The sequence below is a fragment of the Salvelinus sp. IW2-2015 genome, linkage group LG20 (assembly GCF_002910315.2).
Source record: "Salvelinus sp. IW2-2015 linkage group LG20, ASM291031v2, whole genome shotgun sequence".
NCBI lineage: Eukaryota > Metazoa > Chordata > Actinopteri > Salmoniformes > Salmonidae > Salvelinus > Salvelinus sp. IW2-2015.
In genome coordinates this window covers 26,578,132-26,600,518 of record NC_036860.1, presented here as the reverse complement: position 1 = coordinate 26,600,518, position 22,387 = coordinate 26,578,132, and the positions used below count along the sequence as shown (strand labels likewise).

The following is a 22,387-nucleotide window of genomic DNA, read 5'->3' as shown; positions in this document are numbered from 1 at the left end:
CTTGCACAATGCAATGTATGAGGTGAAGGTTATGGCCAAGTAATTTTGCCCATAACATACTGTAAAGTTAATGGTGAGTACAGTGAGCAAAAAAGACCCCTGGTTGGTAATCCATCCATTTCAAAATATATCACACTAAAACAACTACTTTCTTACTTACAACAAGCTAAAAAAAAAAAAAAAAGTTTTTATTTTATTTCACCTTTATTTAACCAGGTGGGCCAGTTGAAAACAAGTTCTCATTTACAACCGCGACCTGGCCAAGATAAAGCAAAGCAGTGCGACAAAAACAACAACACAGAGTTACACATAAACAAATGTACAGTCAATAACACAATAGAACAATCTATGTACAGTGTGTGCAAATGTAGAAGAGTAGGGGGGTAAGGCAATAAATAGGCCATAGAGGCGAAATAATTACAATTTAGCATTAATACTGGAGTGATAGATGTGCAAGTAGAGATACTGGGGTGCAAAAGAGCAAGAGGATAAGTAACAATATGGGGATGAGGTAGTTGGGTGTGCTATTTACAGATAGGCTGTGTACAGGTACAGTGATCGGTAAGCTGCTCTGACAGCTGATGCTTAAAGTTAGAGAGGGCGATATAAGACTCCAGCTTCAGGGATTTTTGCCATTTTTGCAAATAACATAAGATACAAAAAATGATGCTACTAAAACTTTTCTTGTCCGATTCGGTCGGCAGCCAGCGCTTCCATTCCAACACAAAATTCTAAACTAAAAACCTCCAGACATCCAATAGTCGAGTAAACAAGACAACATTTGGAAGGTTGGCCCTGCGAGACTACCTTGTCCCTGACTCCTCTAGTCTCCAATCTGGATCAATACGTCCCACCCCAGACTCTCCACATCCCCATTGCAAATCAGCTCTATTGTTGCTAGACATCATGGTGTTTAAGTGAACAAATCCACATCACAATATAAGCCATAGAGGACAACACATTTTTTGGTTTACTGTACAGCTTGCTTAGATTCCACCACCAGAGGCTTGTGCAGCATAAAGGGCTTGGGAGTGAGTGACTTAGCCCTAGAGCAGAAACATGTTGAAAGCCAATTGAAAAGAGCTAAAAAAACAGACAATCTCCTCAATAACCCCTATTTAAGTTTCAACATGTTCTGGTTAATACAAATCTTAGGGTCTAACCTATTCAACGATATTAAAGCCCAGGGTTGAAATTCAGATTTTCCAAGGAAAAAACAAACAGGTGGAAACTCTAGTGATGTAAAACTCATAGAAATCTGTAAAAGCATAAAAGCACACCGTAAATCAAATACTTTCCAAATTAGACTACTTACTTTCTACTTCACGTAAGTCACATTAAACACACACTATCCCAGGTGACTTATGACACTTACATACAATCCCAAACACTCATACGGTGTCCATATTAGGACAACCTCAGTCTCAGCAATGTCAGTAGGACTTCTTACAGGACCAAAACACACTTTCCAATCTGTCTATCTGTTAAACAGTATCTAGTGGCAATGTACTGTAAGCAACTGCCCCTGGACTAATCTAAAGCGATTCTGATTTATCTTAAGACCCTGTTTGGGGAGGAAATCTGCTAGTGCAACAGACACATCGTCAAACTTGTATCGGGGACTTCGGAGATGTTTGAGGAGAAATGTAACCGGAGGACAGCTGATAAGAGGATATTGTGCAGTTAATGAGAAAGATACAGCATGCTTTAAGGTCTCTTACACTCGCTCTCAAATGAGGTAGAACAGATGCTTTTAAGGAACAGATTGCATAGCCCACAAAACTGAGCCCGTCAAAATTATAAACAAGAAAGATGCTTCTTACATCCAGATGGACACTTTCACTTTGTATTCTTCTTAAACTATGCCACTATTTGTTGACCAAAATAAATCAGAAAACATCTCACACCTACCGTCTCTTTCTGCATTTTGGCTTTCCTCGCATTCTGTACAAGTCTTCTCCCTAGCTTCTTAGCATAGAAAATCGAGGCAAACATACTCACAGAAAATAAATATAGCAAATGTTTTGTTTGCACAGCCGTGTATGTGCCTGAGAGATTATTCCTTGTCAGTATATTCCACAGGCAAGAGAGAGCAGGAGGGGGAATGATGAGAGTGGGAAAGCAGAAGTGGGACTCTCTCGCTCGCTTACCCTCTCTCGCTTTCTCTGCATCTCAGCACAGCAGAGGCAGGTCTCTCTCTCTCACCCACACACACTCACGGTGAAAGAGAGAGAGAAGTGGGGGAGACCGTCTGCAGGTCTATTTACATATCACAGACAGAAGGGACGGACAGAGAGCATGTATTAGCATCCTTAACACCAATCTAGCCCTGAAAACGGCCTATCTAGACCCTTAGCACCCAGGGAAGGTTTGATATCACCCAGCCCAGTGCTGTACATCATCCTGGGGCCAGCATGCGTCTCTCTCTCTCTCTTCCCCCCTCCGCCTTAGGCAGCAGGGTTGAGAGTGGAAGGGGGAAAGCTGCTGCTAAATCAATGGTGCCTTCCAGCTTGGCAGGTTTTATACACACACTTTCACACACCGCCATGGTGAGGAGGACCCTATGGGGAACACAGAGTCTGTTTCCATGAGTCACGCTAGTGCAATGCAACGTGGGTACTAAACCTGTAATTTTCATGACAAAGAAAACAACCCAATTACTCACTACCTCAGATGGGGGTCCTACTACAAAACCTACTACAAAATGTTATTTAACCTTTATTTATACAGGTTTTTCCTCATTGAGATTAAATCTATTTTTCAGAAAACAAATATTTGTCATTTTTGTGTACATGTACCAGTCCCTTAAACAATAAAATGCATATGAAATATAATAAATGGATACTCCAATATTTCTCTGCTCATTTTCTTTTCTCTGCTCATTATAAGCTATTTTCATTCTATTTACTTCTATAATGCATTTTTTAGAGTGATTCAATCAGTACTTATGCACGAACAAGGACCATCACTAAAATTCCTTCTTGGAATTCCCGACCACAAGATATTGTATGTGTGACATTCACATCTTTTAAATTGAAGAACATTTTTCCTCTTCATCCGTCTAACGTTAATCTATCAATTTATTCTGCTATATTAAGGTACAATAAATCAATGTTTGTTACCTTTTCACTTTTTGCCATTTACTTTGTTTAACATTCTGTACACTACAGTCCTACTCTAATGCAATCAGCATTAGAACTACAATGACAATAAAGTGCATTTTACAGTTCGCATCATTGGGCAAAAATACCTTTGGATTCCCTCATAATTGTATAACATACTCTCTTTTAATCAGCTATCAAATGTTATGTGCATGATCATGTTCTGAATAGATATGTGGTTGTCTCACCTACCTTAGTCGAATGCACTGACTGTAAGTGGCTCTGGAGAACAGCGTCTGCCTAAATGACCAAAATGTAAATGTAATTCATTAAAAGCCTTAAGCATTACCCCCATCTTCTCTGATGGAAAATATGATGGCAGCAGTGAAGGATGTGCTTCATTAATGTAGTGTCGGCTCATGTCACACCTCATGGAGGGCTTATTAACACAACCACACCGTGCCTCATTTTCACCCCCAATCAATAGCCCGACACACACATCAAACCACTGGACCCCTGAGGAATAGCATCCGCAGCTGAGGGAGGGTTAGACTGGTTCCTGATAACCCTCTAAACAGCGTCTGAACGTTACAATCACTTAAGAGCACATTGTGAGCTGTAAAGAGTTCTCAGGGTCTTCAGTATTAAAGCAGACAACAAGATTTGTCTGGAAATTATAAGAACTATGGATAGTAAAAAATACTCTTGAATAGCTCCGTTTTGTTGTGAAGATTTTAAGCTCCATTGCTTTGTGACAAAAACCAACACGCCTGCAGTTTACAGTGATGACAATGGATTTTTCTAGGTTAAATATATCACCTCAAAATGTCTGCCTAGTCCACACTATGAGATGCCATAATGTTGTCGCTCATTTAAAAACATTTGTCGTCTGCTGGTGTATTTTGCATATATTCATGTCCAAACTGTGAGAGGGAATTCCTGTTTTAGATTATGAGGGGTATCTTGTCTGTAATAGACTAAATGGAGCTGTACGTGGAGTGAACAGAAGAAGAGGACTGAGGTGTTTTGGCACAACCACAGTGCAATTGCGTCCCAGAGGCAATTTATTCCCTATATATCCAGGCTGTATCACAACCGGCCGTGATTAGGATTCCCGTAGGGCGGCACACAATTGGCCCAGCGTCGTCCGGGTTTGACCGGGGTAGGCCGTCATTGTAAATAAGAATTTGTTCTTAACTGACTTGCCTAGTAAATAAAAAATATATAAAAATCAAGGGTTTTTCTTTATTTGCTGTGGTAGCCCATGTAGGGAATAGGGTGCTATTTGGGAGACACACTACAACTGCATCATGACTGTTAGTATAATGCCTTCAGAAAGTATTCACAACCCTTTTGTTATGGCAAGCCTAAATAACTTAATTTGTAAAAATGTGCTTAACAAGTCACATAATAAGTTGCATGGTCTCACTCTGTGTGCAATAATAGTTTTTAACATTATTTTTTAAATGAATACCCCATCTCGGTACCCCACACATACAATTATCAGTAAGGTCCCTAAGTCAAGCAGTGAATTTCAAGCACAGATATAACCACAAAGACCAGGAAGGTTTTCCTATGCCTCGCAAAGAAGGGCACCTCTTGGTAGATGGGTATAAAAAAAGCAAACATCCCTTTGAGCATGGTGCCGTTATTAATTGTATGCTTCAGATTGTGTTTCAATACAGTCAGTCACAACAAAGATACAGGCGTCCTTCCTAACTCAGTTGCCAAAGAGGAAGGAAACCGCTCAGGGATTTCACTGTGAGGTTACAGAGTTTAATGGCAGTGATAGGAGAAAACTGTGGATGGATCAACAACATTGTAGTTACTCCACAATACTAACCTAAATGACAGGGTGGGTGAAAATAAGGAAGCCTGAGCGGAATAAAATATTCCAAAACATGCATTCTGTTTGCAATAATGCACTAAAGTAATACTGCAAAAAATGTGCCAAAGAAATTAACATTTTTTCCTAAATACAAAGCGTTATGTTTGGGGCAAATCCAACAACACATCACTCTTCATATTTTGAAGAATGGTGGTGGCTGCATCATGTTATGGGTATGCTTGTCATCGGCAAGAACCATGGAGTTTTTTTTAGGATAAAATTAAACATAATAGAGTTAAGCACTGGTAAAATCCAAGAGGAAAAACTGGTTTAGCCTAAAACAAGGCCAATTTGTCACGCCCTGACCATAGAGAGCCTTTTTATTCTCTATTTTGGTTAGGTCGGGGTGTGACTAGGGTGGGTGATCTAGTGCATTTATTTCTATGTTGGCCTGGTATGGTTCCCAATCAGAGGCTGTTTATCGTTGTCTCTGATTGGGGATCATATTTTGGCAGCCATTTCTCCACTATGTTTTGTGGGATCTTGTTTCTGTGTAGTTGCCTGTGAGCACTGCTTGAGCTTCACGTATTGTTTATTCTTCTTTGTTGTTTTTGTGAGTTTCATTTGATTAAACATGTGGAACTCTACGTATGCTGCGCCTTGGTCCGTTAATTCATTAGACGATTGTGATACAATTATTCACTGGAGTTGCTTACCAAGACGACATTGAATGTTCCTGAGTGCCCTATTTACTGTTTTAACTTAAATCAGCTTGGAAATCTATGGCAAGACTTAAAAATGGCTGTCTACAATCCAAGTGTACAAAGCTCTTACAGACTTACCCAGAAAGACTCACAGCTGTAATCACTGCCAAAGGTAATTCTTACATGTATTGACTCAGGGGGTTGAATACTTATCTAATCAAGATATATTAGTATTTTCTTTTCCATTAATAAAAATAAAAATGTAATCTCCAACTGTGTATTTTGTGTAGATCATTGACAGAAAAAAAAATGACAAATCCAATTTTAATCCCACTTTGTAACACAACACAATATGGAAGAAGTCAAGGAGTGTGAATACTTTCTGAAGGCAGATCAGCCAAACTTCAATGATTGTTTTTGTTCATTATGAGCATGTCTGTTACATATAGATAAGAGTGGGTCCAAGGGAGTAACTTCAATTTGTAAATCCAGCAAATAAGGATTACGCAATAATAAGAATATTTTGTATTAATGAACTTGTATAGCAATAATCATATAAAGGCATAATATGCCTGAACATCAGGTGAACCGAAACCACATAATGCATGAGCGATGTCACACATTTACAACTCTACAGGTACACATTTTTATGACGCTATTTATCACTGAATAAAAAAACAACTGTATTCTAGAACTGTATTCATGCTCATTCATATGCCCTCATTCCCACTGCACTCTCATAACTATGCTTTGCTTCTGTTACTTAAAGTAGTCTATCATGCCTTTCTTTTGTTGATTTCAATCTACCCCCCAAGGTAAAAATTGCAATGTCCATATGAGTGATTGGGGGATTTTCTAACAGTGCTTTCAGACTTGCATTCAATTTTTCGGATGGAGAGAGTTAATACTTGATTTAGAAGTTGTATGTCTGGTTGCATGCACTTAGTCTGGTTGCATTTAGTCCTGAAAGGCTCACGACATAGGACTGCCGCTTTCTGAATATAGTTTCAACTCCCTTCATCTTGCACATGCCGGTGTGCATTTCAAACACACTTCCCGAAAGTGCTATCCGGAAATACACCATTGTCAATTGATTGAATATCAGCTTTAGATGCTGGTGAGGCTAAGAATGGCAGCTATGAAAAATACTTTCTGTAAATAATCTCCAAAAACAATTGCCTATTGCCTGCCGGCAAATATTCAACTTCGCATTCATGAAATCATTAATACAAAAGTGAATAACAACATGGCATTTTTTGGTGCTTATCTACTGGACTAATGCTACCTTTCAGTGGTGTAAAGTACTTAAGTCGTTTTTTGGGGTTTATGTACTTTACGTAACTACTGATATTTTCTACAACTTTTACTTTACTACATTCCTAAAGAAAATAATGTACTTTTTACTCAATACATTTTCCATGACACCCAAAAGTTCTCGTTACATTTTGAATGCTTAGCAGTACAGACAAATTGTCCAACTCATGCACATCTCAAAAGAACATCCCTGGTCATCCCTACTGCCTCTGATCTGGCAGACTCAATAACACAAATGCTTAATTTGTCAATTATTTCTGAGTGTTGGAGTGTGCCCTTGGCTATCCGTAAATAAATAACAATAAAAAAAATGGTGCCTGGTTTGCTTAATATAAGGAATGTGAAATTATTTAAACTTTTACTTTTGATACTAAAGTTTATTTGAGCAATTACATTTGATACTTATGTATATGTAAAAAAAAAAAAATACTTTAAAACTTTTACTCAAGTAGTATTTTACTGGGTGACTTTCACTTTTAATTGAGTCATTTTCCATTAAGGTATCTTTACTTTTGATCAAGCATGACAACTGGGTACTTTTTCCACCACTGCTGCATTTGGTAAAATTTTTACAATGGCTACCACGGGCTAAAAGTCCCAGTCGGTGACTACAGCATGTCAGTGAAAGTTTGGATCGTGACTTGCCATACAGGGTTGGATAAAATTCCTTGGCCGTCTGCACATTTGGAGGGTCTGCCCTGGTCATCCCGGGGTTCTGTCTGGAGGACATGCAGGTAAACAGTAAACAGCTCCAGGGGGGTCTGGGAGGGGGATGGGGCACTCAACATGGACGACACAAGGCTTCTTGTCATGCCACCCTTGGCCTTACCAAGAGGTTACCCTCCACATTTGCATAATCTGATACACACACTACTTTCCCGCTGGCCTTTAGTGCATTGTTCCCCTTTGACTGGATCTTAACTTGAATAATAAACTGGTAATATAATAATACAGTATGATAATAACTATAAAATAATGATAATATCTACACAACACACGGGCAAGATATGACACCTACACTACCGTTCAAAAGTTAGAAATGTCCTTGTTATTGAAAGAAAAGCACATTTTTGTCCATTAAAATAACATAAAATTGATCAGAAATACAGTGTAGACATTGTTAATGTTGTAAATCACTATTGTAGCTGGAAACGGACGATTTTTTATGGAATATCTACATAGGCGTACAGAGGCCCATTATCAGCAACCATCACTCCTGTGTTCCAATGGCATGTTGTGTTAGCTAATCCAAAACACCACTCTCAACGTCAACAGTGAGGCGACTCCGTGATGCTGGCCTTCTAGGCAGAGTTGCAAAGAAAAAGCCATATCTCAGACTGGCCAATAAAAATAAAATATTAAGATGGGCAAAATAACACAGACAGAGGAACTCTGCCCAGAAGGCCAGCATCCCGGAGTCGCCTCTTCACTGTTGACGTTGAGATTGGTGTTTTGTGGGTACTATTTAAGGAAGCTGCCAGTTGAGGACTTGTGAGGCATCTGTTTCTCAAACTAGACACTGTCATGTACTTGTCCTCTTGCTCAGTTGTGCACCGGGGCCTCCCACTCCTCTTTCTATTCTGGTTAGAGCCAGTTTGCGCTCTTCTGTGAAAGGAGTAGTACACAGCGTTGTCCGAGATCTTCAGTTTCTTGGCAATTTCTCGCATGGAATAGCCTTAATTTCTCAGAACAAGAATAGACTAATGAGTTTCTAGCCATTTTGAGTTTGTAATTGAACCCACAAATGCTGATGCTCCAGATACTCAACTAGTCTAAAGAAGGCCAGTTTTAGTGCTTCTTTAATAAGTACAACAGTTTCAGCTGTGCTAACATAATTGCAAAAGGGTTTACTAATGATCAATTAGCCTTTTAAAATTATAAACTTGGATTAGCTAACACAACATGCCATTGGAACACAGGAGTGATGGTTGCTGATAATGTAGATATTCCATTCAAAATCAGCCATTTCCAGCTAGAATAGTCATTTACAACATTAACAATGTCTACACTGTATTTCTGATCAAGTAGATGTCATTTTAAATGGACAAAAAATGTGCTTTTCTTTCAAAAACAAGGACATTTCTAAGTGACACCAAACTTTTGAACGATAGTGTATATGCTTATGTTTGGAACAGGTGTTTACCCTGACCAGGAAAAACTCTGGGCCTGACTTACAGTGCATTCGGAAAGAATTCAGACCTCTTGACTTTATCCACATTTTGTTATGTTACAGCCTTATTCAAAAATGTTTCCTCAACAATCTACACACAATACCCATACCCCGTAACGAAAAAGCAAAAACAGCTTTTTCGAAGAAAAACAAATCTATAATTTTTTTAAAACAGAAATACCTTATTTACATAAGTATTCAGACCCTTTGCTATGAGACTCGAAATTGAGCTCAGGTGTACCCTGTTTCAATTGATCATCCCACGTCACGTCCTGTAAACTGTGACGTGGGACACGGAGCGGTCTATTGGCTCAAGCAATAGCAATATCCACGCAGAGGGAGCTAGGCTATAATCCTTTGCTAACGGATTGATTGTATCTATTTCCTACCCCGAGCAGAATCAAATATCTACAAATTATTGTGGATGAACAAGAACTTAGTTATAAATGTGATGTTTCAGGTGTTATGTCCGACTGAGAGCGAAGTGACTATTACGCAATGATAGATTCGAATCACAGCTGTTGTTACAGCACCTCCGTCATTCTCAGGCAAACAATGGCCCTGTTTTGTGCTTTACCGCTTATAAGCTATGATTTTTTTTAAATAAATAAGGCATGCATTTTCTGGGTGAGTCCTGTGTGTTATCTTCTATCAACATGTTGGATAATGCTCCTGAATTGAAAACAAATGTATTGACCAACATTTGAGCCACAGGGAATCTGTCAAAGATAATGGATACTGTAAATAATGCACAAATATGCATTTAAGCTTATAGTCTGTGTAATTCCCACCTATATTGTCACTACTTAGCTACATTCTCCTGGGTCAGATCTTTAAAACAAGCCCTTGAAAATTCATTAACTCACAGATTTGACCCTTCTACACCTAAAAGAAGCAGAGGACACCAATACAGGCACATTTGGCTTTCAGCAACACGACTCATCAGAATACTATGCCACTAAATGCCTGTAGATGATGGCAAGATAGACCATGATACTTTATCAGATAAAGTGTAGATAATCGGATAACATAGAATGCACATCAGTTAACATTCGACGCCATTATTTTCAGTCATACCACGTTATTAATGCTATTTCAGGTGATTCTCCTTTTTAAAAAGTAACATTTTGACGGTTACACTGTTTCAACTTCTAAGGTAAACTGTTTACCTAATATTGTTTTGTTGTCTGAGGACAATCTGCAGGTTTTAATTGGCATAAATCATGTGCATATTGAGAGATCTTTACCAGGATGTCCTAATATATCTTCTTAGTGTATTGTTTTCGTCCCTTCCTATAGAAATCATAATCCCAACAGTCAGAATTGGGATCTAGATTTGAAAGGTTGAAGTTGTCAGCATTGCAGTGATATACAGTGCCTTCAGAAAGTATTCACACCCCTTGACTTATTCCACATTTTGTTGTGCTACAGCCTGAATTTAAAATGGATTAAATTGAGATTTTGTGTCACTGGCCTACACGCATTGAATTTCAAACACAGTTTCAACCACAGGCACAGGTAAAATCCTAGAGGAAAACCTGGTTCAGTCTGCTTGCCAACAGATACTGGGAGACAAATTCACCTTTCAGCAGGACAATAACCTTAAACACAAGGCCAAATATTCACTGGAGTTGCTTACAAGACAACATTGAATGTTCCTCAGTGGCCTAGTTACAGTTTGACTTAAATCGGCTTGAAAACTTCAGAGTTTTAAGAATTAAAATAATAATAATGCAAATATTGTACAATCCAGGTGTGCAAAGCTCTTAGAGACTTACCCAGAAAGACACTAATTGCTGCCAAAGGTGATTCGAATGTGTATTGGCTCAGGGGCGTGAATACTTTTGCAAATGAGATATTTCTGTATTTCGTTCACAAAACATTTCCAGCAATTTCTAAAAACATGTTCTCACTTGTCATTGTGGGGTATTGTGTGTAGATGGGTGATATTTTTTAAAAGTATTATTCATTTTGAATTCAGGCTGTAACAACTAAATGTGGAATAAGTCAAGGGGTATGAATACTTTCTGAAGGTACTGTATAACGTATAATGTCTAACAAGGCTCTATTATAAAACCATATTGAAACAAATTGAATCTTACGCAAATTTTGGGATTCTTTTGGGTACCTGTTTGGGGTACTTTTGAGTTGTTTTGGGTTGTTTGGAGTACTTTTGAGTTGTTTGGGGTGATTAGTAGGACCCAAAATGAATCTTACCTTGAGTTGCTTTTGTAGGCCAGCAGTGACAGCAGAATCCATAATAATCCATAATTTACTTTTAGTAGTCAGCATGATTTAGTATCATCCACAACAATTTATGTAATCCATGATGCTGAAGGGAAGACGGGTCATTATAATGTCTGACATGGAGTAAATGGAATGGTATCAAACACATGGAAACCACGTATTTGATATGTTCAATACCATTCCATTTATTCAGCTCCAGCCATTACTATGAGCCTGTCCTCCACAATTAAGGTGCCACCAGCCACCTGTGAGGTAATCTAATATCCCAATGTTAGCAAAGATAACTACAGTAGATTGGATGAACCGTGCCTTTTAACCTTTTGCTGCAGTGAGCTAAATCAGGCTAACACAGTGTTTCTTTGTAGTCTTAAACAAATCTACACATGTCAAAGTATATACTGTACCTCACACACAATTTTAAGGTTGCAACCCAATATTACACTTTATATACATCACAGAAGACTGAAATATAAAAAGAAAAACATTTGACATAGAAACACTAGATTTCTGGCTGTTTTTAAAAATGTTTATTCATTTTTTAATTATGAAAAATATGAATAACATTCCACCCATGAGGCCACTAGTCATTTGACTGCAGGAAAGGGTTACAGACAGTGGTAAAGCTTGGGTGTACCTACAAGTGTTACATGACGCAGTTGCAGAGAGATGGGTTCACAGAGGTAATGTCCCTGGACTCATCAACTAATACTTATGTGCAATAGAAATCCTGTTCAAGCTGTCACTCATACTCAGAAGTAGCTTGGTCTCTCTTAAACTAGAGATTAGACGTACCAGCAGAGTGAGGCACATTACACAACAGGTCAACCTGCATCCTCTCACGCCAACCTGCATCCGCAAGCACAAGACAGATGACGATTACCTTATGTCCAATTGTACACAAGATCCAATGGAAATTCGACATCCACTTTATCCCACCCCTCCGAACACGCACGCGCACGCACACACACAGACAGACGCAAGTCAGGATTTAAAAGAGGGAGAGAAACTCCATTCTACCAACCCATGTGGAGGTAAAAACTCACACCAGACGTGCCCTACGGCAACAAAAACTGTCTGAACCCCTGCACACAGACAAAATAAACAACAATCATAAATAAGCATACACTCACTCCATGGTTCACACACTGAGGCTGTCAAACTTGCAGGGCTGCCTATTGATTGAAGTGAAAATGACCTTGATGACCTTGACTTGTTGGTTAGTGCACACACAAACAAACACACACACACATCAGCGACTGCCTTTACTAGAGTAAAGGGGAAGGGCATGAATAAATACACAATTGACATATAGAATTACTGTAAAAGTACATGAATAAAAAGTTAATCAAAACACTTACAATTTTGTCTACTATTGCAGTGCCTTAGTAACTGGAAAGAAAACAGGTAAGAACCTAGAAAGTATTTGAATTATGAATGAATTATTATTTGAAGTATTACACGGGGAAATAGTTTTTTCTGCCCTTACAAAGTTATGGACATTGGACTTCGAGTTGAATAATTAAGTACAAGGGAGGAGCGAAACCCAGCAGAAATATCGGCACTCAAGGAATAGAGTTTGCTCTAAAGCCTCATTTTGGACTCTTTGTAGCTCTCCAGCTATACGTACAGTTGAAGTCGGAAGTTTACATTCACCTTAGCCAAATACCTTTAAACTCAGTTTTTCACTATTCCTGACATTTAATCCTTGTAAAAAAATGTCCTGTCTTAGGTCAGTTAGGATCACCACTTTATTTTATGAATGTGAAATGTCAGAATAAAAGTAGAGAATGATATATTTCAACTTTTATTTCTTTCATCACATTCCCAGTGGGTCAGAAGTTTACATACACTAAATTAGGATTTGGTAGCATTGCCTTTAAATTGTTTAACTTGGGTCAAGCGTTTTGGGTAGCCTTCCACAAGCTTCCCACAATAGGTTGGGTGAATTTTGGCCCATTCCTCCTGACAGAGTGGGTTTAACTGAGTCAGGTTTCTAGGCCTCCTTGCTCGCACACGCTTTTTCAGTTCTGCCCACACATTTTCTATAGGATTGAGGTCAGGGCTTTGTGATGGCCACTCCAATACCTTGACTCTGTTGTCCTTAAGCCATTTTGCCACAACTTTTGGAAGAATGCTTGGGATCATTGTCCATTTGGAAGACTCATTTGCGACCAAGCTTTAACTTCCTGACTGATGTCTTGAGATGTTTCTTCAATATATCCACACAATTTTCCTCCTCATGATGTCTATTTTGTGAAGTGCACCAGTCCCTCCTGCAGCAAAGCACCCCCACAACATGATGCTGCCACCCCCGTGCTTCACGGTTGGGATGGTGTTCTTCGGCTTGCAAGCGTCCCCCTTTTTCCCCCAAACATAACGATGGTCACTATGGCCAAACGGTTTTATTTTTGTTTCATCAGACCAGGGGACATTTCTCCAAAAAGTACGATCTTTGTCCCCATGTGCAGTTGCAAACCGTAGTCTGGATTTTTTATGGCGGTTTTGGAGCAGTGGCTTCTTCCTGGCTGAGCGGCCCTTTCAGGTTATGTCGATATGGGACTCGTTTTACTGTGGATATAGATACTTTTGTACCTGTTTCCTCCAGCATCTTCACAAGGTCCTTTGCTGTTGTTCTTGATTCGCACTTTTCACACGAAAGTACGCTCATCTCTGAGACAGAACGCGTCTCCTTCCTGAGCAGTATGACGGCTGCGTGGTCCCATGGTGTTTATACTTGCAAACTATTGTTTGTACAGATGAACATGGTACTTTCAGGAGTTTGGAAATTGCTCCCAAGGATGAACCAGACTTGTGGAGGTCTACAATTTTTTTCTGAGGTCTTGGCTGATTTCTTTTGATTTTCCCATGATGTCAAGCAAAGAGGCACTGAGTTTGAAGGTATGCCTTGAAATACATCCACAGGTATAAAGGTAAATTATACAGGTAAATTATGTCAATTAGCCAAACAAAAGCTTCTAAAGCCATGACATCATTTTCTGGAATTTCCCAAGCAGTTTAACTTCTTATGGCTGCAGTGGCAGTTTTGAGTAGCTTGGATGAAAAGGTGCCCAGAGGTGCCCAGCGTAAACTGCCTGCTCCTCAGTCCCAGTTGCTATTATATGCATATTATTTTTAGTATTGGATAGAAAACACTCTGAAGTTTCTAAAACTGTTTGAATGATGTCTGTGAGTATAACAGAACTCATAAGGCAGGCAAAAACCTGAGGAAGTGGGAAATCTGAGGTTTGTAACTCATCGCCTATCGAATACACAGTGGGATATGGGTAATTTTGCACTTCCTAAGAATTCCACGAGATGTCAACAGTCGTTAGAACCTTGTCTGATGCTTCTACTGTGAAGGGGGGGCGAATGAGAGGGGATTGAGTAAGGTCTACCATGACCTGAACATGCGCTGACCATGCGTGTTCATGTGAGAGCGAGCTCTGTTGACTCTGCACTTCTGAAGACAAAGGAATTCTCCGGTTGGAACATTATTGAATATTTATGTTAAAAACATCCTAAAGATTGATTCAAAACATCGTTTGACATGTTTCTAGTGACTGTTACGGAACTTTTTGACATTTCGTCTGCTTTTAGTGAACGCGCTTCGTGACTTTGGATTTGTTTACCAAACACGCTAACAAAAGTAGCTATTTGGACATAAATTATGGACATTACCGAACAAATCAAACATTTATTGTGGAACTGGGATTCCTGGGAGTGCATTCTGATGAAGATCAAAGGTAAGTGATTGAACTCTGAGTGCCGACCTCAGATTATTGCATGGTTTGCTTTTTCCGTAAAGCTTTTTTGAAATCTGACACAGCGGTTGCATTAACTTTTTAGGGCAGCAATCCCGTTAACAGCCAGTGAAAGTACAGGGCGCCAAATTCAAACAACAGAAATCTCATAATTAAAATTCCTCAAACATACAACTATCTTATACCATTTTAAAGGTAATCTTGTTGTTAATCCCACCACAGTGTCCGATTTCAAAAAGGCTTTACAGCGAAAGCACCACAAACGATTATGTTAGGTCACCGCCAAATCACAGAAAAACACTGCCATTTTTCCAGCCAAAGACAGGAGTCACAAAAAGCAGAAATAGAGATAGAATTAATCACTAACCTTTGATGATCTTCATCAGATGACACTCATAGGACTTCATGTTACACAATACATGTAAGTTTTGTTCGGTAAAGTTCATATATATATCAAAAAATCTCAGTATACACTGGCGCGTTATGTTCAGTAGTTCCAAAAACATCCGGTGATTTTACAGAGAGCCACATCCATTTCCAGAAATACTCATAATAAACATTGATCAAGTGTTGTACATGGAATTTTAGATCCACTTCTCCTTAAAGGCACAGTCAACTTAGTGTATGTAAACTTCTGACCCACTGGAATTGTGATACAGTGAATATTCCCTCATCAATCTACACACAATACCTCATGATGACAAAGTAAAACATTTTTTTTTTTTTTATGTTTGCCCAAAAAATACAAAAATACAAATATTAAATTTACATAAGTATTCAGACTTTGTTGAAGCACTAAGGCAATAATTACAGCCTTGAGGCTTTTGGGGTATGACACTACAAGCTTGGCACACCTGTATTTGCAGAGTTTCTCCCATTCTTCTCTGCAGATCCTCTCAAGCTCTGTCAGGTTGGATGGGGAGTGTTGCTGCACAGCTATTTTTAGTTTGATCGGGTTCAAGTCCGAACTCAACTTCGAGTCTCATAACAAAGGATCTGAATACTTACAGCACCAGTCAAAAGTTTGGACACACCTACTCAATCCCGAGTGGTGCAGCGGTCTAAGGCACTGCATCTCAGTGCAAGAGCCATCACTACAGTCCCTGATTTGAATCCAGGCTGTATCACATCCGGCCGTGATTGGGAGTCCCACTTGGGTTTGGGTTTGGCCGGGGTAGGCCGTCATTGTAAATAAGAATTTGTTCTTAACTGACTTGGCTAGTTAAATAAGGGTTTTTCTTTATTTGCTGTGGTAGGCATGCTGGTTAAGTGTGCCTTCAATTCTAAATAAATCACAGACAGTGTCACCAGCACAGCACCCCCACACCACCTCCTCCATGCTTCATGGTGGGAACTACACATGCGGAGATCATCCGTTCACCTACTCTGCGTTTCAAAGACACGGCGGTTGGAACCAAAAATCTCAAATTTGGACTCAGACAGATTTCCACCGGTCTAATGTCCATGGCTCGTGTTTCTTGGCCAAAGCAAGTCTCTTCTTCTTATTGGTGTTCTTTAGTAGTGGTTTCTTTGCAGCAATTCGACCATGAAGGCCTGATTCACGCAGTCTCCTCTGAACAGTTGATGTTGAGATGTGTCTGCTATTTGAACTCTGTAAAGCATTTATTTGGGCTGCAATTTCTGAGGCTGGTAACTCTAATGAACTGATCCTCTGCAGCAGAGGTAACTCTGGGTCTTCCTTTCCTGTGGTGGTCCTCATGAGAGACAGTTTCATCATAGTGTTGATGGTTTTTGCGACTGCACTTAAAGAAACTTTCAAAGTTCTTGAAATGTTCCGGATTGACTGACCTTCATGTCTTAAAGTAATGATGGACTGTCATTTCTCTTTGATTATTTGAGCTGTTCTTGCCATAATATGGACTTGGTCTTTTACCAAATAGGGCTATCTTCTGTATACCACCCTTACCTTGTTACAACAGAACTGATTGGCTTAAATGCATTAAGAAGAAAATAAATTCCACAAATATACTTTGAACACACCTGTTAATTGAAATGCATTCCAGGTGACTATCTCATGAAGCTGGTTGAGAGAATGCCGAGAGTATGCAAAGCTGTCATCAAGGCAAAGGCTGGCTACTTTGAAGAATCTCAAATATAAAACATATTTTGATTTGTTTAACACTTTTTTGGTTACGACATGATTCCACAAGTGTTATTTCATAGTTATTCCACAATGTACAAAATTGTAAAAATATAGAAAAACCCTGGAATGAGTAGGTGTTCGAAAACTTTTGACTAGTACTGTACTGTGTGTGAATATGGTATTTCTGTATTGTGTGTAAATGGCTGAGGATTTGTTTAAATTTAATCCATTTTAGAATAAGGCTGTAACGTAGCAATATTTGATAAAAGTCAAGGGGTCTGAATACTTTCCGTTTCCACCAATGGATTTTCCATCAGAGGTAAACCAAAAAGTATTTTGAGTGAGTACTGGTAAAGCACAGAAAATTGACCACTTACAGGAGTGCTCCCCATCGCTACCGAGGCCAAGTACTTACCATCTAATAGCAAATCAATTTTGGCATATCCCTTCTTGTGTAAGGGCTTCAGACTGGGAGAGAAATTCTCAAATTCTCCAGTACCCTAGCACACAGTGGATGTTTCTGGGTGAAATCTACTTTGAAGGGGATGGAAAAGCAAGGGGGCATTAAATTAAAGGTCAGGGTTGCTTACTGTGGTGCTGATCTGCCAGTGGTGTACCACAGTTTTGCGAGCCCATTTCCTGCAATTCTACACATTTTACCATTGGTCAGCTAGAAAAATGTGCAGTTTAAAAGCTAATCTTTTGCTATAATTATTGCAGAATTAAAGCTAATTTCCTGTAATTCTAAACATTTTGCCTAAACAGTGCCTCTGTGGTGGGAGAGCAAAAAACACCCATCGGGATAGGGACAATCCAAAACAATTTGCAGTCCCACTGTCATTGAATCATGCAGTCAATGCACACCTGCATGTATCCATCAACTGCCGGAAACTATTATAAAACCAAAAATACAGACTAAAGTACAACACAACTATTCATGCCAGGGATGATTATGATTTTGGAGTACCTTGTCTCCTCTATGGTCCTCCTCTGACATTCATTACATTGAATAAAACGGAGCCATTGATGGCGCTGGATGAATTCTCCAATTATACAGGTGTTTCCCGGGAGATAATGTCATTCTAGCACTCAGAGACGCAAGTGCAAATCAGGAGACAGAAGAGCATCCAGATAATAAGGCAGATTGATAAGAGCATCCTGTGTAAGGGCAAAATGGCTTACGATGGCGAGATGACATTTTTCCGTTCCCGCTTCCTAACCTGTGGTACAGAGCGAGGAAGCTGAACACTTCTGTCCTAAATGGCACCATATTCCCTTTAAAGTGCACTACTTTTTACCTATGGGCTCTGGTCAAAAGTAGTGCATTATATAGGGAATAGGGTGCAAATTAGAATGCATCCAGTGAATCTTCAAAACGGTCAATCACACACAAAAGGCATACACAGTAATCATCATCAGGAACTTCTGATTTAGCGAAGTTCCCCCTTTTTTGGGGGGGTTGATTAAGAATACTTTACTTTTCTACAGCAACGACCTTATCCATCCATCCGGGAAAATGCTACAGTATATCAACGGCCCTCCCTGTAGGCACAGAAGCAATAGCTCATGTTCAATGTGGCCACAGATACATTAGTGACAGACTGGTAACAAGGTCAGAGATAGAGGGAACCTCAGATCTGATTATCAAAATACTCTGGCTTGGTTCCAACTGTTACTAAGCAACTGCTGTCGAATGACATCTATTGTTTACAGTCTGATACTGGAGCACCGACTGATTTCCAGGTATGAAGAGACTGTATTGATGTGGAAATGAAATACAATCACAGTGCATCCCTACCGGAAATATACATGTTTAAAAAGTGTTGGAAATACAATAATTACACAATAATACATTTTACCTAAACACAAATGTAATTGTAACATGTTAAAATAACAGGCTAAAGCTTCTCAGCAAAATGTGCTTATCACTAATATCACTATTTGATGAATTGAACAGTAGCAGCTTACGTTTTCAGCTTTGTAATTAGAATACAAAGTGACATGATGTTGAAGCTGTGTAGAGGGATTAGAGAATGCTTCCAAGAGGTGTCCTGAGTGCTGCATTAGCAATACAATTGCCAAACTCGCTCACTCAAAAGATTTCTTTAGATTTGTAGACATTAGTGAGCTCAAGAGTTTCTCCCATTTCGTACACCGTCTTGAGTCAACAAGTCTGGATGAGACAAATGTTCTCTCTTTCAAGCCTGACAAAGAACACATAATGCCTGGGCTTGCTTGATTGAGACAGATGCTACTTTGATAACAAATCTGTTGGCAAAAAGGAGTAGACAAACACATTTCAAAGAATCTCTATCGGATGATACCAACGAAGTCAGACAGACCCTCCCCCCCACAATTAAAGCAACTAAAAGAAGGACTTGGGTAAATATTCATCCTCGTGTACCCCTCCTGTGCTGTGTTTGGTGAAGGTAACCTTGTGAGCATATGGTGTTTAGAGAGATTTACTCTTAGAAAAAAGAGTCCCATAGAAGAACCGTTTTTGGTTCCAACTAGAAAGAACCCTTTTGGGTTCCATGTAGAACCCTCCGTGGAAAAGGTTCTGCATGGAACCCAAAACAGTTCTACCTGGAATCAAAAAAAGGGTTTTCAAAGGGGGGACAGCCGAAGATCCCTTTTAGGTCCTAGATTGAAACTTGTGTAGTTACAGGGAATCATTTTCTACTGCAAATGCTAACTTAAATGATTTTACAATATATCATATCTGCCATGCAACATACTGTATATTGATCATGCCTCTTCCACACATCACTCCAAATATGTTAATAGAGGGTTAAAGCTAACAAATATGTCATACTTGCATGTACAGTGCCTTCAGAACATATTCACACCCCTTGATTTGTTCCACATTTGTTGTTACAGCCGGAATATAAAATTGATTCAATTGAGATTTTGTTTCACTGGCCTAAACACAATACCCCATAATGTCAAAGTGGATTTATCTTTTTAGAAATGTTTACACATTAATAAAAAATGAAAAGCTGAAATATCTTGATATGGCAAGCCTATATAAGTTCAGGAGAAAATATTTGCTTAATAAGTTGCATGGACTCACTCTGTGTGCAATAATGATGGTTAACATGATTTTTTTTGAATGACTACCTCATCTCTGTACCCCACGCATATAATTATCTCTAAGCTCCCTCAGTCGAGCAGTGAATTACGAACACAGATTCAACCACAAAGACCAGGGAGGTTTTTCAACGCCTCACAAAGAAGGGCACCTACAGGTAGATGGGTAAAAATATTAAATATCTCTGTGAGCATGGTGAAGATATTAAATACTTTGGAAGGTGTATCAATACACCTAGTCACTACAAAGATACAGGTGTCCTTTATAACTCAGTTGCCGAAAAGGAAGGAAACCGCTCAGGGATTTCACCATGAGGCCAATGGTGACTTTAAAACAGTGAAAATGGCTGTGATCGGAGAAAACTGAGAATATATCAACAACATTGTAGTTACTCCACAATACTAACCTAAATGACAGAGTGAAAAGAAGGAAGCCTGTACAGAATGAAAATATTCAAAAACATACATCCTGTTTGCAATAAGGCACTACGTACACTACATGGCGAAAAGTATGTGGGCACCCTTTCAAATGAGTGGATTCAGCCACACTTGTCACCATAAAATCGAGCACACAGCCATGCAATCTCCATAGACAAACATTGGCAGTAGAATGGCCCATACTGAAGAGCTCAGTGACTTTCAACATGGCACCATCATAGGATGCCTTCATTCCAACAAGTCAGTTCGTCAAATTTCTGCTCTGCTAGAGCTGCCCGGTCAACTGTAAATGCTGTTATTGTGAAGTGGAAACGTCTAGGAGCAACAACGGCTAAGCTGCGAAGTAGTAGGCCACACAAGCTCACAGAACGGGACCGCGAGTGCCGAAACGTGTAGTGCGTAAAAATTGCCTGTCCTCGGTTGCAACACTCACAACAGAGTTCCAAACTGCCTCTGGAACAACATCAGCACAAGAACTGTTCATCGAGAGCTTCATGAAATTGGTTGCCATGGCCGAGCAGCCGCACACAAGCCTAAGATCACCATGCGCAATGCCAAGTGTCGGCTGGAGTGGTGTAAAGCTCCCGCCATTGGACTCTGGGGCAGTGGAAAAGCATTCTCTGGAGTACTGAATCACACTTCACCATCTGGCAGGCCGACGGAATCTGGGTTTGGTGGATGCCAGAAACGCTACCTGCCCCAATGCATAGTGCCAAGTGTAAAGTTTGGTGGAGGATAAATAATGGTCTGGGGCTGTTTTTCATGGTTCGGGCTAGGCCCCTTAGTTCCAGTGTACGGAAATCTTAATGCTACAGCATGTGCTTCCAACTTTGTGGCAACAGTTTGGGGAAGGCCCTTTCCTCTTTCAGCATGACAATGCCCCTGTGCACATAGTGAGGTCCATACATAAATGGTTTGTCGAGCACGGTGTAGAAGAACTTGACTGGCCTGCACAGAGCCCTGACCTCAACCCCATCGAACACCGTTGGGATGAATTGGAACGCCGACGGCGAGCCAGTCCTAATCGCCCAACATCAGTGCCCGACCTCACTTATGCTCTTGTGGCTGAATGGATCAACTCCCCGCAGCAGTGTTCCAACATCTAGTGGAAAGCCTTCCCAGAAGAGTGGAAGCTATTATAGCAGCAAAGGGGAGACCAACTCCATATTAATGCCCATGATTTTGGGATGAGATGTTCGACAAGATAGAACTGCCAAAGGGGGAGGAGTTGCAATCTACTCCAGAGATAGCCTGCAAAGTTCTGTCATACTTTCCAGGTCTATGCCCAAACAGTTCGAGCTTCTAATTTTAAAAATGAATCTCTCCAGAAATAAGTTTCTCACTGTTGCCGCCTGTTATAGACACCCCTCAGCTCCCAGCTGTGCCCTGGACACCATATGTGAATTGATTGCCCCCCATCTATCTTCAGAGTTCGTTCTGTTAGGTGACCTAAACTGGGATATGCTTAACACCCCGGCAGTCCTACAATCTAAGCTTGATGCCCTCAATCTCACACAAATTATCAAGGAACCCACCAGGTACAACCCAAAATCTGTAAACATGGGCACCCTCATAGATATTATCCTGACCAACTTGCCCCCCAAATACACCTCTGCTGTTTTCAATCAGG

The 22,387-nt window shown here is 39.9% G+C and overlaps 1 protein-coding gene across 12 annotated transcripts in view; it reads right to left on the bottom strand.

Annotated features, from left to right (window-relative positions):
• Positions 1-22,387, bottom strand: part of LOC111980729 (disks large homolog 2) — a 243,653-nt gene that overhangs the window by 130,540 nt on the left and 90,726 nt on the right. The window contains exon 1 of one of the 12 annotated variants that reach the window (XM_070449297.1): positions 1,912-2,214. The exons of 10 other annotated variants lie outside the window; for them this stretch is intronic. In XM_070449297.1, the coding sequence (XP_070305398.1) occupies positions 1,912-1,995 (84 nt within the window). In that variant the 5' untranslated portion in view covers positions 1,996-2,214. Of the gene's footprint in view, positions 1-1,911; positions 2,215-22,387 lie in introns of those variants that run through there. One more of the 12 variants, XM_024011653.2, reaches the window with a different exon arrangement.